The sequence below is a fragment of the Sturnus vulgaris genome, chromosome 27 (genome assembly GCF_052056855.1).
Source record: "Sturnus vulgaris isolate bStuVul1 chromosome 27, bStuVul1.hap1, whole genome shotgun sequence".
NCBI lineage: Eukaryota > Metazoa > Chordata > Aves > Passeriformes > Sturnidae > Sturnus > Sturnus vulgaris.
Genome location: NC_142269.1, coordinates 3943173 through 3957699, shown reverse-complemented (window position 1 = coordinate 3957699; position 14527 = coordinate 3943173). Strand labels below are relative to the sequence as shown.

The following is a 14527-nucleotide window of genomic DNA, read 5'->3' as shown; positions in this document are numbered from 1 at the left end:
TTTCCTCATTTTTGGAGATTTTTCGCTGTTTTTTGACGAATTTTTTGTGAGTTTTTTTCTAGGTTTTTTCTGGGTTGAATTCCTGAGTTTTCAGGTTTTCTTCCTTGTTTTTTGGGTTTTTTTTTCCCTTGGGTTTTTTCATGGTTTTCTGAAGGCGTGCTGGTGCGCGTCTACACGCCCGTGGGCAAGGCTGAGCAGGGCAAGTTCGCCCTCGAGGTAAAGAGCATTTCATTTTATTTTATTTCATCCAGGATTCTGGGTTTATTCAGAGTTCTATTCCTGGGTTTTGGGAGGTTTTTGATAATTTTTTGCAATTTTTTCCTTATTTTTTGGAGATTTTTCATGGATTTTTGCGATTTTTTTCCTCTTTTTCGGGGACTTTCGCTGTTTTTTGAGGAATTTTTCATGGGTTTTTTCATGGTTTTTTGTGGATTGTATTCCTGGGTTTTCAGATTTTCTTCCCAGTTTTTGGGGGTTTTTTGGGTTTTTTTGGTGTTTTTTTGTGGGCTGTGGATGTGGTGGTGCACGTCTACACGCCCGTGGGCAAGGCTGAGCAGGGCAAGTTCAACCTGGAGGTAAAATTAATTTAATTTAATTTAATTTCACCTAGAAATCTGGGTTTATTGAGAGTTCTATTCCTGGGTTTGGGGGATTTTTTTGTCATTTTTTTGGGATTTTTTGTTGTTTTTTTCGTGATTTTTCCTGGTGTTTTTGCGATTATTTTCCTCATTTTTGGAGACTTTTCATTGTTTTTTGCAGAATTTTTCGTGGGTTTTTCCTTGATTATTTGTGGTTTTTATTCCTGAGTTTTGGGGTTTTCTTCCTTGTTTTTGGGGGTTTTTTCTTTATTTTTTTGTGGGCTGTGGGCGTGCATGGTGTGTTCATTTTCACTCCAGATTTCCTACTTCAGTCACAATTTCTAATTTCCAACCAAAATTCCTTAGTTCCAGTCCTAAATTCTTAATTCCAATCCTAATTTCTAATTTTCACTCACAATTTCCCAATTTCAGCCACAATTCCTTTGTTTAATTCACAATTCCCCATTCCCAACCACAATTCCCTATTTTAATTCCCCACATCAATCACAATTTCTCATTCCCAACCACAATTCCTTCTTTTCAATCCCAAATCCTCAATTCCAACCCCATTTTCCCAACCCCAATTCCCCAATTTCCCACCCCCAATTCCCCATTTATTTTCCCACCCCCATTTTCCCAATTCCCCATTTTCCCAATTTCCCAATTTCACATTTTCCCATTTTCCCAATTCCCCATTTTCCCAATTCCCCATTTTCCCAATTCCCCATTTTCCCAATTTCCCAATTCCCCATTTTCCCAATCCCATTTTCCCATTTTCCCAATTCCCCATCCCAAATTTCCCAACCCCAATTCCCCATTTATTTTCCCAATTCCCCATTTTCCCAACTCCCCATCCCCAATTTCCCATTTTCCCAATTTCTCAACCCCATTTTCCCAATTCCCCATTTTCCTATTTTCCCAATTCCCCATTTTCCCACCCCAATTCCCCAAGTCCCCATTTATTTCCCCAATTCCCCATTTATTTTCCCATTCCCAATTCCCCATTTTCCCATTTTCCCAATTCCCCAATTCCCCATTTTCCCAACCCCAATTCCCCATTTATTTTCCCACCCCCATTTTCCCAATTCCCCAATTCCCCATTTTCCCATTTTCCCATTTTCCCAACTCCAATCCCATTTTCCCAATTTCCCAATTCCCCATTTTCCCAATTCCCCATTTTCCCAATCCCATTTTCCCAATTCCCCATTATCCCAATTCCCCATTTTCCCATTTTCCCAGTTCCCCATCCCAAATTTCCCAACCCCAATTCCCCAATTCCCCACCCCCAATTCCCCATTTATTTTCCCATTCCCAATTCCCCATTTTCCCAACTCCCCATTTTCCCAACTCCAATCCCATTTTCTCAATTCCCCATTTTCCCACCCCCAATTCCCAATTTTCCCAATTCCCAATTTTCCCAATTCCCCATTTTCCCAACCCCAATCCCATTTTCCCATTTTCCCAACTCCAATCCCATTTTCTCAATTCCCCATTTTCCCACCCCCAATTCCCCAATTCAATTCCCCATTTATTTCCCCAATTCCCCATTTATTTCCCCAATTCCCCATTTATTTTCCCACCTCCACCTTAACAGAACATTCATTTTTTTCCTTTTTTAAATTTTTTATTTTTTATTTTTTGTTTTTTACAGGTTGCTGCTAAAACCCTGCCTTTTTATAAGGATTACTTCAATGTTCCTTACCCTCTTCCTAAAATTGATCTCATAGCAATTGCAGACTTTGCTGCTGGTAAAGTAAACTCCATTTATTGCTGGAATTGTTCTTTTATTTGTAATTTTTTTAATTAAAAAAAAATTAAAAAAAAAATAAAATACCTTTAGGAAAAGGTGTGGATCAATATCAATAAACTTTTGTATTTATTTTATAAAGGTGCCATGGAGAACTGGGGCCTTGTTACTTATAGGTATGATATTAATTAAAATTCTCTCATTTTCCCCCTTTTTGTTCAATTAATTAATTGGATTTATTTCAGGTATTTATTTCTAATTGCTGCCTGTCACCCAAAATCAAACCCAGCTTTTTTTTTTAATTTTTTTCATTTTTATTTTCTTTTTTTTTTTGCTTGATTTTAATGATGTTGCAGCAGCTCAGGAAGGTAAAAATCAATCACTGCCTGTGGGGTTGAAATGGATAAAAAAAAATTTTCTTGGTCCTTTGATTATTTTATTTTATTTTATTTATTTTGGGGGGAGGGGATTTATTGTTTGAATTTCCCCTCAGTTTTTTACCCTCGCTCAACAAATTCCGGCCCCTTTGGGCTCTGCTTTTGCTGAATTGTTTGGTTTTATTTTATTTTATTTTTATTTTGTTTTATTTTGTTCTGGTTTATTTTCTTTTATTTTTCTTTTCTTTTCTTTTTATTTTACTTTTATTTTTCTTTTATTTTTATTTTAGTTTATTTTATTTTTATTTTATTTTATTTTATTTTTATTTTCTTTTCTTTTACTTTCTTTTATTTTATTTTACTTTCTTTTATTTTATTTTATTTTTATTTCATTTTACTTTCTTTTCTTTTACTTTATTTTATTTTATTTTTTTAAATTTTTTTATTTTTATTTTATTTTATTTTATTTTTCTTTTCTTTTACTTTCTTTTATTTTACTTTATTTTATTTTATTTTTCTCTTATTTTCTTTTATTTTTCTTTTCTTTTACTTTCTTTTATTTTATTTTACTTTCTTTTATTTAATTTTACTTTCTTTTATTTTACTTTACTTTATTTTATTTTTATTTTACTTTATTTTATTTTTAAATTTTTTTTTCTTTTCTTTTACTTTATTTTACTTTATTTTACTTTATTTTATTTTATTTTATTTTTTACTTTATTTTTTCTTTTACTTTATTTTACTTTATTTTATTTTAATTTTATTTTATTTTACTTTATTTTACTTTATTTTACTTTATTTTATTTTTTACTTTATTTTTTTCTTTTACTTTACTTTATTTTATTTTAATTTTATTTTATTTTATTTTACTTTATTTTACTTTATTTTATTTTATTTTTCTTTTATTTTATTTTTCTTTTCTTTTACTTTATTTTATTTTATTTTACTTTATTTTTATTTTATTTTATTTTTCTTTTTTTTCTTTTCTTTTTATTTTCTTTTACTTTATTTTATTTTTTACTTTATTTACTTTATTTTATTTTTCTTTTCTTTTCTTTTACTTTATTTTAATTGTATTTAATTTTTATTTTCTTTTACTTTATTTTAATTTTATTTTGATTTGATTTTATTTTACTTTATTTTATCTTATTTTATTCAATTTTATTCTCTTTTATTTTGTTTTATTTACTTTTAATTTAATTTAATTTTATCGTACAGTATTTAATTTAATTTTAATGTAATTGATTTAATTTCCCCCCGCAGGGAGACCGCTCTGCTCATCGACCCCAAGAATTCCTGTTCCTCGTCCCGCCAGTGGGTGGCGCTGGTGGTGGGGCACGAGCTGGCTCACCAATGGTTCGGGAACCTCGTCACCATGGTACCCAAAATTCCCATTTTTTATTTCATTCTGATTGATATCCTGAGCAAAATGTCTGTGAGGGTGTCCTCACACAGAGCATGCTGGGATAAAATAATTAATTCAATATTTAATTGGTGATTTATGGCACCTGAACCCTCCAATATTCAATTTTTTAATTTAATTCTGATTGTTATCCTGAGCAAAATGTCAGTTATGGTGTCCTCACACAGAGCATGCTGGGATAAATTAAATAAATTAATATTTAAATGGTGATTTATGATACCTGAACCCACAAAAATTCAATTTTTTAATTAATTCTGCTTCTTATCCTGACCAAAATCTGTGTTTGAGTGTCCTTACTGTGTTAAAATAATTCATTTAATATTTAAATGATGGTTTATGGTATCTGAACCCCCCCAAAAATTCAATTTTTAAATTTAATTCTGATTTTTATCCTGAGCAAAATGTCTGTTATGGTGTCCTCACACAGATCATGCTGGGATCAATTAAATAAATTATTATTTAATTGGTGATTTATGGCACCTGAACCCCCCAAAATTCAATTTTTAAATTTAATTCTGATTGTTATCCTGCCCACAATATCAGTTATGGTGTCCTCACATAGAGCATGCTATGATAAAATAATTAATTCAATATTTAATTGGTGATTTATGGTACCTGAACCTTTCAAAATTCAATTTTTTTATTTAATTCTGCTTTTTATCCTGAGCAAAATCTGTATTTGGGTGCCTTTACTGTGTTAAAATAATTCATTTAATATTTAAATGATGGTTTATGGTATCTGAACCACCAAAAATTCAATTTTTTATTTAATTCTGCTTCTTATCCTGAGCAAAATGTCAGTTATGGTGTCCTCACATAGAGCATGCTGGGATCAATTAAATAAATTATTATTTAATTGGTGATTTATGGTATCTGAACCCCCAAAAATTCAATTTTTAAATTTAATTCTGATTGTTATCCTGCCCACAATATCAGTTATGGTGTCCTCACATAGAGCATGCTATGATAAAATAATTAATTCAATATTTAAATGGTGATTTATGGTACCTGAACCCTTCAAAATTCAATTTTTTTATTAAATTCTGCTTCTTATCCTGAGCAAAATCTGTGTTTGAGTGTCCTTACTGTGTTAAAATAATTCATTTAATATTTAACTGGTGATTTATGGTATCTGAACCCCCCCAAAATTCAATTTTTTTATTTAATTCTGCCTCTTATCCTGAGCAAAATCTCACTTATGGTGTCCTCACACAGAGCATGCTGGGATCAATTAAATAAATTAATATTTAAATGGTGGTTTGTGGTACCTGAACCCCCAAAAATTCAATTTTTTTATTTAATTCTGCTTCTTATCCTGAGCAAAATCTGTGTTTGGGTGTCTTTACTGTGTTAAAATTATACATTTAATATTTAAATGGTGATTTATGGTACCTGAACCCCCAAAAATTCAATTTTTTATTTAATTCTGCTTCTTGTCCTGACCAAAATCTGTGTTTGGGTGCCTTTACTGTGTTAAAATAATTCATTTAATATTTAAATGGTGATTTATGGTACCTGAACCCCCAAAAATTCAATTTTTTAATTTAATTCTGCTTTTTATCCTGACCAAAATCTGTGTTTGAGTGTCCTTACTGTGTTAAAATAATTCATTTAATATTTAATTGGTGATTTATGGTACCTGAACCCTTCAAAATTCAATTTTTTTATTTAATTCTGATTTTTATCCTGCCCACAATATCAGTTATGGTGTCCTCACATAGAGCATGCTGTGATAAATTAAATAAATTATTATTTAATTGGTGATTTATGGTACCTGAACCCCCCAAAATTCAATTTCTTTATTTAAATCTGATTGTTATCCTGCCCAAAATCTGTGTTTGAGTGTCCTTACTGTGTTAAAATAATTAATTTAATAATTAAGTGGTGATTTATGGCACCTGAACCCCCAAAAATTCAATTTTTAAATTTAATTCTGATTTTTATCCTGAGCAAAATGTCTGTTATGGTGTCCTCACACAGATCATGCTGGGATCAATTAAATAAATTATTATTTAATTGGTGATTTATGGCACCTGAACCCCCCAAAATTCAATTTTTAAATTTAATTCTGATTGTTATCCTGCCCACAATATCAGTTATGGTGTCCTCACATAGAGCATGCTATGATAAAATAATTAATTCAATATTTAAATGGTGATTTATGGCACCTGAACCCCAAAAAATTCAATTTTTTAATTTAATTCTGCTTCTTATCCTGCCCAGAATATCAGTTATGGTGTCCTCACACAGAGCATGCTGGGATCAATTAAATAAATTATTATTTAATTGGTGATTTATGGTACCTGAACCCCCCAAAATCCAATTTCTTTATTTAAATCTGATTTTTATCCTGCCCAAAATCTGTATTTAGGTGGGACTTTTGAACTCTTAAAATTAGAAGTGAATAGACAAAAATAAAATTCAATATTGATTTTAACCCAAACAATTATATCAGTATAATTTTATTCCTATAATTGTAATAAATATTTAGAAATGTATAAAAATTTGCTCATAAACTGAGCAAATCCCTGGGAATTTTTACCTTTTATTTTTTTTTTTTTTTAATGTCAGAATTGGGTGAAAAAATCAGATTTTGGAGCCCCAAAATTGCGATTTTTTAAGAATTCGATTTTTCCAATTTTTAAAATTTTTCCTGATAAAATCAAATATTTTTATCTGCATCAAACCCAGAAATCCCTATGGATTTTTACCTTTTATTCTTGTTTTTTGTGTCAGGAGTGGGTGAGAAAATCAGATTTTGGAGTCCCAAAATTCCGATTTTGAAGAATTCGATTTTTCCGATTTTTGGGGTTTTTTCCCAATAAAATCAAATATTTTTATCTGCACCAAACACAGCAAATCCCTATGGATTTTCCCCTTTATTTGGATTTTTTATGTCAGAATTGGGTGAAAAAATCAGATTTTGGAGCCCCAAAATTCCGATTTTTAAGAATTCAATTTTTCCAATTTTTTAAATTTTTCCTGATAAAATTAAATATTTTTATCTGCATCAAAACCAACAAATCCCTATGGATTTTTCCCCTTTATTTTGATTTTTTTATATCAGAATTGTGTGAGAAAATCAGATTTTGGAGCCCCAAAATTCCGATTTTTAAGAATTCGATTTTTCCGTTTTTTAAAATTTTTCCTGATAAAATCAAATATTTTTATCTGCCTCAAACCCAGCAAATCCCTATGGATTTTCCCCGTTTATTTGGATTTTTTATGTCAGAATTGGGTGAAAAAATCAGATTTTGGAGCCCCAAAATTCCCATTTTTAAGAATTCGATTTTTCCGATTTTTTAAATTTTTTCTGATAAAATCAAATATTCCTCTCTGCACCAAACCCAGCAAATCCCTATGGATTTTCCCCCTTTATTTTGATTTCTTATGTCAGAATTGTGTGAAAAAATCAGATTTTGGAGCCCCAAAATTCCGATTTTTAAGAATTCGATTTTTCCGTTTTTTAAAATTTTTCCTGATAAAATCAAATATTTTTATCTGCCTCAAACCCAGCAAATCCCTATGGATTTCCCCCGTTTATTTTGATTTTTTTATGTCAGAATTGGGTGAAAAAATCAGATTTTGGAGCCCCAAAATTCCGATTTTTTTTTTTTTCCCCCCCAATAAAATCAACTATTCCTCTCTGCCCCAAACCCAGCTCATCCCTGTGCATTTCCCCCGTTTATTTGGCTTTTCCCTGTGTTTTTCCCTGCAGGAATGGTGGACTCACCTGTGGCTGAACGAGGGCTTTGCCTCGTGGATCGAGTACCTGTGTGTGGATCACTGCTTCCCCGAGTACGACATCTGGACCCAGTTTGTGTCTGCTGACTACACCCGGGCCCAGGAGCTCGATGCCTTAGACAACAGCCACCCCATCGAGGTCCAGTCTTATTTTCCTTTTTTTTTTTTTTTATTTAATTCCCACCTTTTTTTTTTTTTTCCCCATTTTTTCTTTTTTTTTTGCTTGGGATTAAAAAGGGAATTTTCGCCGCCGTCGCCGAGCCGAGCGGAATCCGGAGCTGTTGGAAAATCGGGGAGCTCTGTTCTAGTTCTGCCCCCTCAAAAATCTCCCTTGGAATTCCTCCAGATCTAATTCCTGAAGATTTAATTCCTCACGATTTTAATTCCTTGGGATTTTCATGTTTTAAGGAATATTTGGTGAAAAAAATATTGGGAAATGACCTTGTCATGAGTGAAGCAGAATCTGGAGCTGTGGGTCTGCCCCCTCAAAAATCTCCCTTGGAATTCCTTGAGATCTAATTCCTAAAGATTTCATTCCTGGGGATTCTGATTCCTGGGGACTGTAATTTCTCAGGATTTTAATGTTTTAAGAGCTATTTGGTGGAATAAATTTTGGGAAATGACCTCGTCATGAGTGAAGCAGAATCCGGAGCTGTGGCTGCGCTCTGGGAATTCTGCCCCCAAAAAATCTCCCTTGGAATTCCTTGGGGTTCTAATTCCTAAAGATTTCATTCCTCAGGATTCTAATTTCTTGGGATTCTGATTCCTTGGGATTGTAATTTCTCAGAATTTTAATGTTTTAAGAAATATTTGGTGGAATAAATTTTGAGAAATGACCTCATCATGAGTGAAGTGAAATCAGGAGTTATGGCTGTGCTCTGGGGGTTCTGTCCCCTCAAAAATCTCCCTTGGAATTCCTTGGGATTCTAATTCCTAAAGATTTAATTCCTGGGGATTCTGATTTCTTGGGATTCTGATTCCTTGGGATTGTAATTTCTCAGAATTTTAATGTTTTAAGAAATATTTGGTGGAATAAATTTTAAGAGATGATCTCATCATGAGCGAAGCAGAATCCGGAGCTGCGGCTGCGCTCTGGGGGTTCTGCCCCCCAAAAACTCCTTTGGAATTCCTCCAGACCTAATTCCTGAAGATTTAATTCCTCAGGATTTTAATTCCTTGGGATTTTAATGTTTTATTTCATCAAACATTCCTTGAATTTTGAGAAATGACCTTGTCGTGAGTGAAGCAGAATCCGGAGCTGTGGCTGCGCTCGGGGGGTTCTGCCCCCTCAAAAAACTTCCTTGGAATTCCTCCAGATCTAATTCCTGAAGATTTAATTCCTCAGGATTTTAATTCCTTGGGATTTTCATGTTTTAAGGAATATTTGGTGAAATAAATATTGGGAAATGACCTTGTCGTGAGTGAAGCAGAATCTGGAGCTGTGGTTCTCCCCCCTCAAAAATCTCCCTTGGAATTCCTACAGATCTAATTCCTAAAGGTTTAATTCCTCAGGATTCTTATTCCTGGGGATTCTAATTTCTCAGAATTTTAATGTTTTAAGGAATATTTGATGGAATAAATTTTGAGAAATGACCTCATCATGAGTGAAGTGAAATCAGGAGTTATGGCTGTGCTCTGGGGGTTCTGCCCCCCTAAAAACTCCCTTGGAATTCCTTGAGATCTAATTCCTAAAGATTTCATTCCTGGGGATTCTGATTCCTTGGGATTCTAATTTCTCAGAATTTTAATGTTTTAAGGAATATTTGGTGGAATAAATTTTAAGAGATGATCTCATCATGAGTGAAGCAGAATCCGAAGCTGTGGCTGCGCTCTGGGAGTTCTGCCACCAAAAATCTCCCCTGGAATTCCTTGGGATTCTAATTCCTAAAGATTTCATTCCTCACGATTTTAATTCCTTGGGATTTTCATGTTTTAAGGATTTTCACCTCTAAAACTGCTTTTCCCTCACATTTTCACCTTTAAAACTGATTTTTCCCTCACATTTTCACCTTTAAAACTGACATTTGCCCTCAGATTTTCACCTCTAAAACTGATTTTTCCTCAGATTTCCACCTCTAAAGCTGATCTTTCCCTCAAATTTTCACCTTTTAAACTGACATTTTCCCTCACATTTTCACCTTTAAAGCTGATTTTTCCTTCAGATTTTCACCTCTAAAACTGATTTTCCCTCAGATTTTCACCTCTAAAGCTGATTTTTCCTGGGATTTTCACGTTTAAAACTGACATTTCCCCTCAGACTTTCACCCCTAAAACTGATTTTCCCCTCAGACTTTCACCCCTAAAACTGATTTTCCCCTCAGACTTTCACCCCTAAAACTGATTTTCCCCTCAGATTTTCACCCCTAAAACAGATTTTCCCTCAGATTTTCACCTTTAAAACTGATTTTTCCTGCGTTTTTCACCTTTAAAACTGACATTTCCCCTCAGATTTTCACCTTTAGAATTGACGTTTTTTCAGATTTTCACCCCTAAAACTGATTTCCCCTCAGATTTTCAACTCTGAAAATCACATTTTCCTTCAGATTTTCACCTCTTAAATTGATTTCCCCTCAGATTTCCACCCCTAAAACTGATTTTCCCTCAGATTTTCACCCCTAAAACTGATTTTCCCCTCAGATTTTTACCTTTTAAACTGACATTTCCCCTCAGATTTTCACCTTTAAAACTGATTTTTTCTTCAGATTTTCACCCCTAAAACTGATTTTCCCTCAGATTTTCACCTCTAAAGTTGATTTTTCCTGGGATTTTCACCTTTAAAACTGACATTTCCCCTCAGACTTTCACCCCTAAAACTGATTTTCCCCTCAGACTTTCACCCCTAAAACTGATTTTCCCTCAGATTTTCACCTTTAAAACTGACATTTCCCCTCAGATTTTCACCTTTAGAATTGACTTTTTTTCAGATTTTCACCCCTAAAACTGATTTTCCCTCAGATTTTCAACTCTGAAAGTCACATTTTCCTTCAGATTTTCACCTCTTAAATTGATTTTCCCTCAGATTTTCACCTTTTAAACTGACATTTCCCCTCAGATTTTCACCCCTAAACCGGTTTTTTTCTTCAGATTTTCACCTCTAAAATTGATTTCCCCTCAGATTTTCACATCTAAAACTGATTTTCCCTCAGATTTCCACATCTAAAACTGATTTTCCCTCAGATTTTCACCTCTTAAACTTACATTTTCCCTCACATTTTCACCTTTAAAACCGATTTTCCCTCACATTTTCACCTCTAAAGTTGATTTTTTCTGCGTTTTTCACCTCTAAAACTGACATTTCCCCTCAGATTTTCACCTTTAAAACCGATTTTTTCTTCAGATTTCCTCCTCTAAAACTGATTTTCCCTCAGATTTTCACCTTTTAAACTGACATTTTCCCTCAGATTTTCAACTCTGAAAGTCACATTTTCATTCATATTTTCACCTCTTAAATTGATTTTCCCTCAGATTTTCACCTTTAAAACTGATTTTTCCTGCGTTTTTCACCTTTAAAACTGACATTTCCCCTCAGATTTTCACCTTTAGAATTGACTTTTTTTCAGATTTTCACTCCTAAAACTGATTTCCCCTCAGATTTTCAACTCTGAAAGTCACATTTTCCTTCAGATTTTCACCTCTTAAATTGATTTTCCCTCAGATTTTCACCTTTTAAACTGACATTTCCCCTCAGATTTTCACCTTTAAAACCGATTTTTTTCTTCAGATTTTCACCTCTAAAACTGATTTTCCCCTCAGATTTTCACCTTTTAAACTGACATTTTCCCTCACATTTTCACCTTTAAAACCGATTTTCCCTCACATTTTCACCTCTAAAGTTGATTTTTCCTGCGTTTTTCACCTCTAAAGCTGACATTTCCCCTCAGATTTTCACCTTTAAAACCGATTTTTTCTTCAGATTTCCACCTCTAAACCCGATTTTCCCTCAGATTTCCCCCTCTAACCCCGTGCCCCGTGTAAAATCCGATTTTTTGGCCTCCCCAAAGGAAGTTTTTTTACCACAGGTCAGTGTGGGCCATCCCTCCGAGGTGGATGAAATTTTCGATGCCATTTCCTACAGCAAGGGAGCCTCAGTCATCAGGATGCTGCACGACTACATTGGGGATGAGGTAAAGGGAAAATTTATTTTTATTTTAAATCACTCAGAGATTTTCAGTGCGTTTTTTTTTTACATTTACAGTTATTTTTTTTTTTAATTAATGGAGGTTTTAAATTAAAAAAAAAATGAATTTCTGTGTTTTGAAAATGTCTCCGCTTCGAGCTCGGTTTGGAATTTATCTGGGAAAAAAAAAAAAAAAACGAAATAATGGGAAATAAAGAAAGAATTGTTGATTTTAAATAAAGATTCTTTGCCTGATTTTTTTTTTTTTTGGGGGGGATAAAAGCAGAGCAGAGGGAAGAAAAGGAGAATTTTCTGAGGGCTCCTCTTGTGTTTTGGCAGGATTTCAGGAAAGGAATGAACCTGTACCTGACCAAGTTCCAGCAGAGGAATGCGGCCACAGGTACAAAATCCAGTTCTGCAAATTCCTGCTTTTCCACCTCACACCCTTTGGAATTACAGAGAATTCTTGGTTTGTTTTCGGTTTTATTCCACTTACGGGTAGGATTCAAACATCCCTGGGGGTTTTCTGTGATTTCTGAAGGTTGAGTTACCACGGCTGTAAAATACAAATCAAATATAAAATTTGAATTGAAATTTTTTTCAAAGTATAAAATTTTTATTGAAATTTTAATTGAAATTTTTTTCAAAGTATAAAATTTTAATTGAAATTTTAATTGAAATTTTCAAAATGTAAAATTTTAATTTAAACTTTAAAAGGCAAAATTTTAATTTAAATTTTAATTTAAATTTTAAAATGCAAAATTTTAATTTAAATTTTAAAGGACAAAATTTTATTTTAAATTTTTAAAATGCAGCGTTTAAATTTAAATTTTTAAAATGCAAAGTTTTAGTTTACATTTTTAAAATGCAAAGTTTTAGTTTAAATTTTTAAAATGCAAAGTTTTAATTTAAATTTTAATTTAAATTTTTCAAAGTACGAAATTTTAATTTAAATTTTAATTTAAATTTTCAAAATGCAAAGTTTTAATTTAAATTTTAAAATACAAAATTTTAATTTAAATTTTAATTTAAATTTTAGAATGCAAAATTTTAATTTAAACTTTTAAAATGCAACGTTTAAATTTAAATTTTTAAAATGCAAAAATTTAATTTAAATTTTAAAATGCAAAGTTTTAGTTTAAATTTTTAAAATGCAAAAATTTAATTTAAATTTTAAAATGCAAAGTTTTAGTTTACATTTTTAAAATGCAAAGTTTTAGTTTACATTTTTAAAATGCAAAGTTTTAATTGAAATTTTAATTTAAATTTTTCAAAGTACGAAATTTTAATTGAAATTTTAATTTAAATTTTTAAAAGGCAAAATTTTAATTTAAATTTTCAAAGGCAAAATTTTAATTTAAATTTTTCAAAGTACAAAATTTTAATTGAAATTTTAATTTAAATTTTAAAATGCAAAATTTTAATTTAATTTAAATACAAATATTCTTTGGTTTGCCAAGAGAGCCTTTTGCAGTATTGATCCCGTGATTAAACACGTCTCATCTTTTTTCCTTTTAAAACTTTTCTTTTTGTGCATCAGGCACAAAATGTGGAAGTGGGGACATCAAAACTCAATCAACCAAATCCAATCCTTGGGGTTTGGCCAGAGATTTTTGCCATAATGCATAAAAAAAAATCCCTAAAGGGAAATTCTGTTCTCTTTGAATATTTAATGTTAATTTTTGTATCACCATGTGTATTAATTGGGATTTTTTAATAGTAAAGAATCTTCTTCTCCCCTCTCACCTCCCTGAGGAAATTTAAATTATTTCCTTTTTTTTTTTTTTTTTTTTTTTACCTATCTGTTAAATTTCAATAAATTTCAACTTTCCTTATCCTGTCCTTAATAAAAATTCATTCTGGCATTCCTGACTGGGATCCTTTTTTCCTGCAGAGGATCTCTGGGAAAGCCTGGAAAAAGCCAGTGGCAAACCCATTGCTGCTGTGATGAACACGTGGACCAAACAAATGGGATTTCCTCTCATTTACGTGGAGGCTGAGCAGGTACAAATGGAATTGTGCCTGGATTTTGGATCAGAATTTAAAAATATTTCCTGATTTTGATAATTCCCTTGAATCAGGGGGTGGTAAAAATGGAATTGTGCCTGAATTTCAGATAAAATTGAATAATATTCCCTGATTTTGATAATTCTATTGGATCAGGGGTGGTAAAAATGGAATTGTGCCTGGATTTTTGATCAAATTTAACAATATTTCCTGATTCTGAGCATTCCCTTGGATAAAGGGTGGTAAAAATGGAATTGTGCTTGAATTTTGGATCAAGTTTAAAAATATTCTCTGATTCTGAGCATTCCATTGGATCAGGATATTAAAAATGGAATTGTGCCTGAATTTTGGATCAGATTTAACAATATTTCCTCATTCTGAGCACTCCATTGGATCAGGAGTGGTGAAAAAGGAATTGTGTCTTTATTTCAGATAAAATTGAATAATATTCCCTGATTTTGATAATTCTATTGGATCAGGGGTGGTAAAAATGGAATTGTGCCTGAATTTTGGATCAGATTTCAAAATATTTCC

General features: G+C 32.1%; 1 protein-coding gene across 1 annotated transcript in view; it reads left to right on the top strand.

Moving 5' to 3' along the window:
* Positions 1-14527, top strand: part of NPEPPS (aminopeptidase puromycin sensitive) — a 59374-nt gene that overhangs the window by 24042 nt on the left and 20805 nt on the right. The window contains exons 7-13 of the mRNA XM_088179422.1: positions 2230-2326; positions 2468-2501; positions 3966-4080; positions 7844-8008; positions 11889-11993; positions 12326-12386; positions 13881-13990. Coding sequence (XP_088035548.1) covers positions 2230-2326; positions 2468-2501; positions 3966-4080; positions 7844-8008; positions 11889-11993; positions 12326-12386; positions 13881-13990 — 687 coding nt within the window. The remainder of the gene's footprint in view (positions 1-2229; positions 2327-2467; positions 2502-3965; positions 4081-7843; positions 8009-11888; positions 11994-12325; positions 12387-13880; positions 13991-14527) is intronic.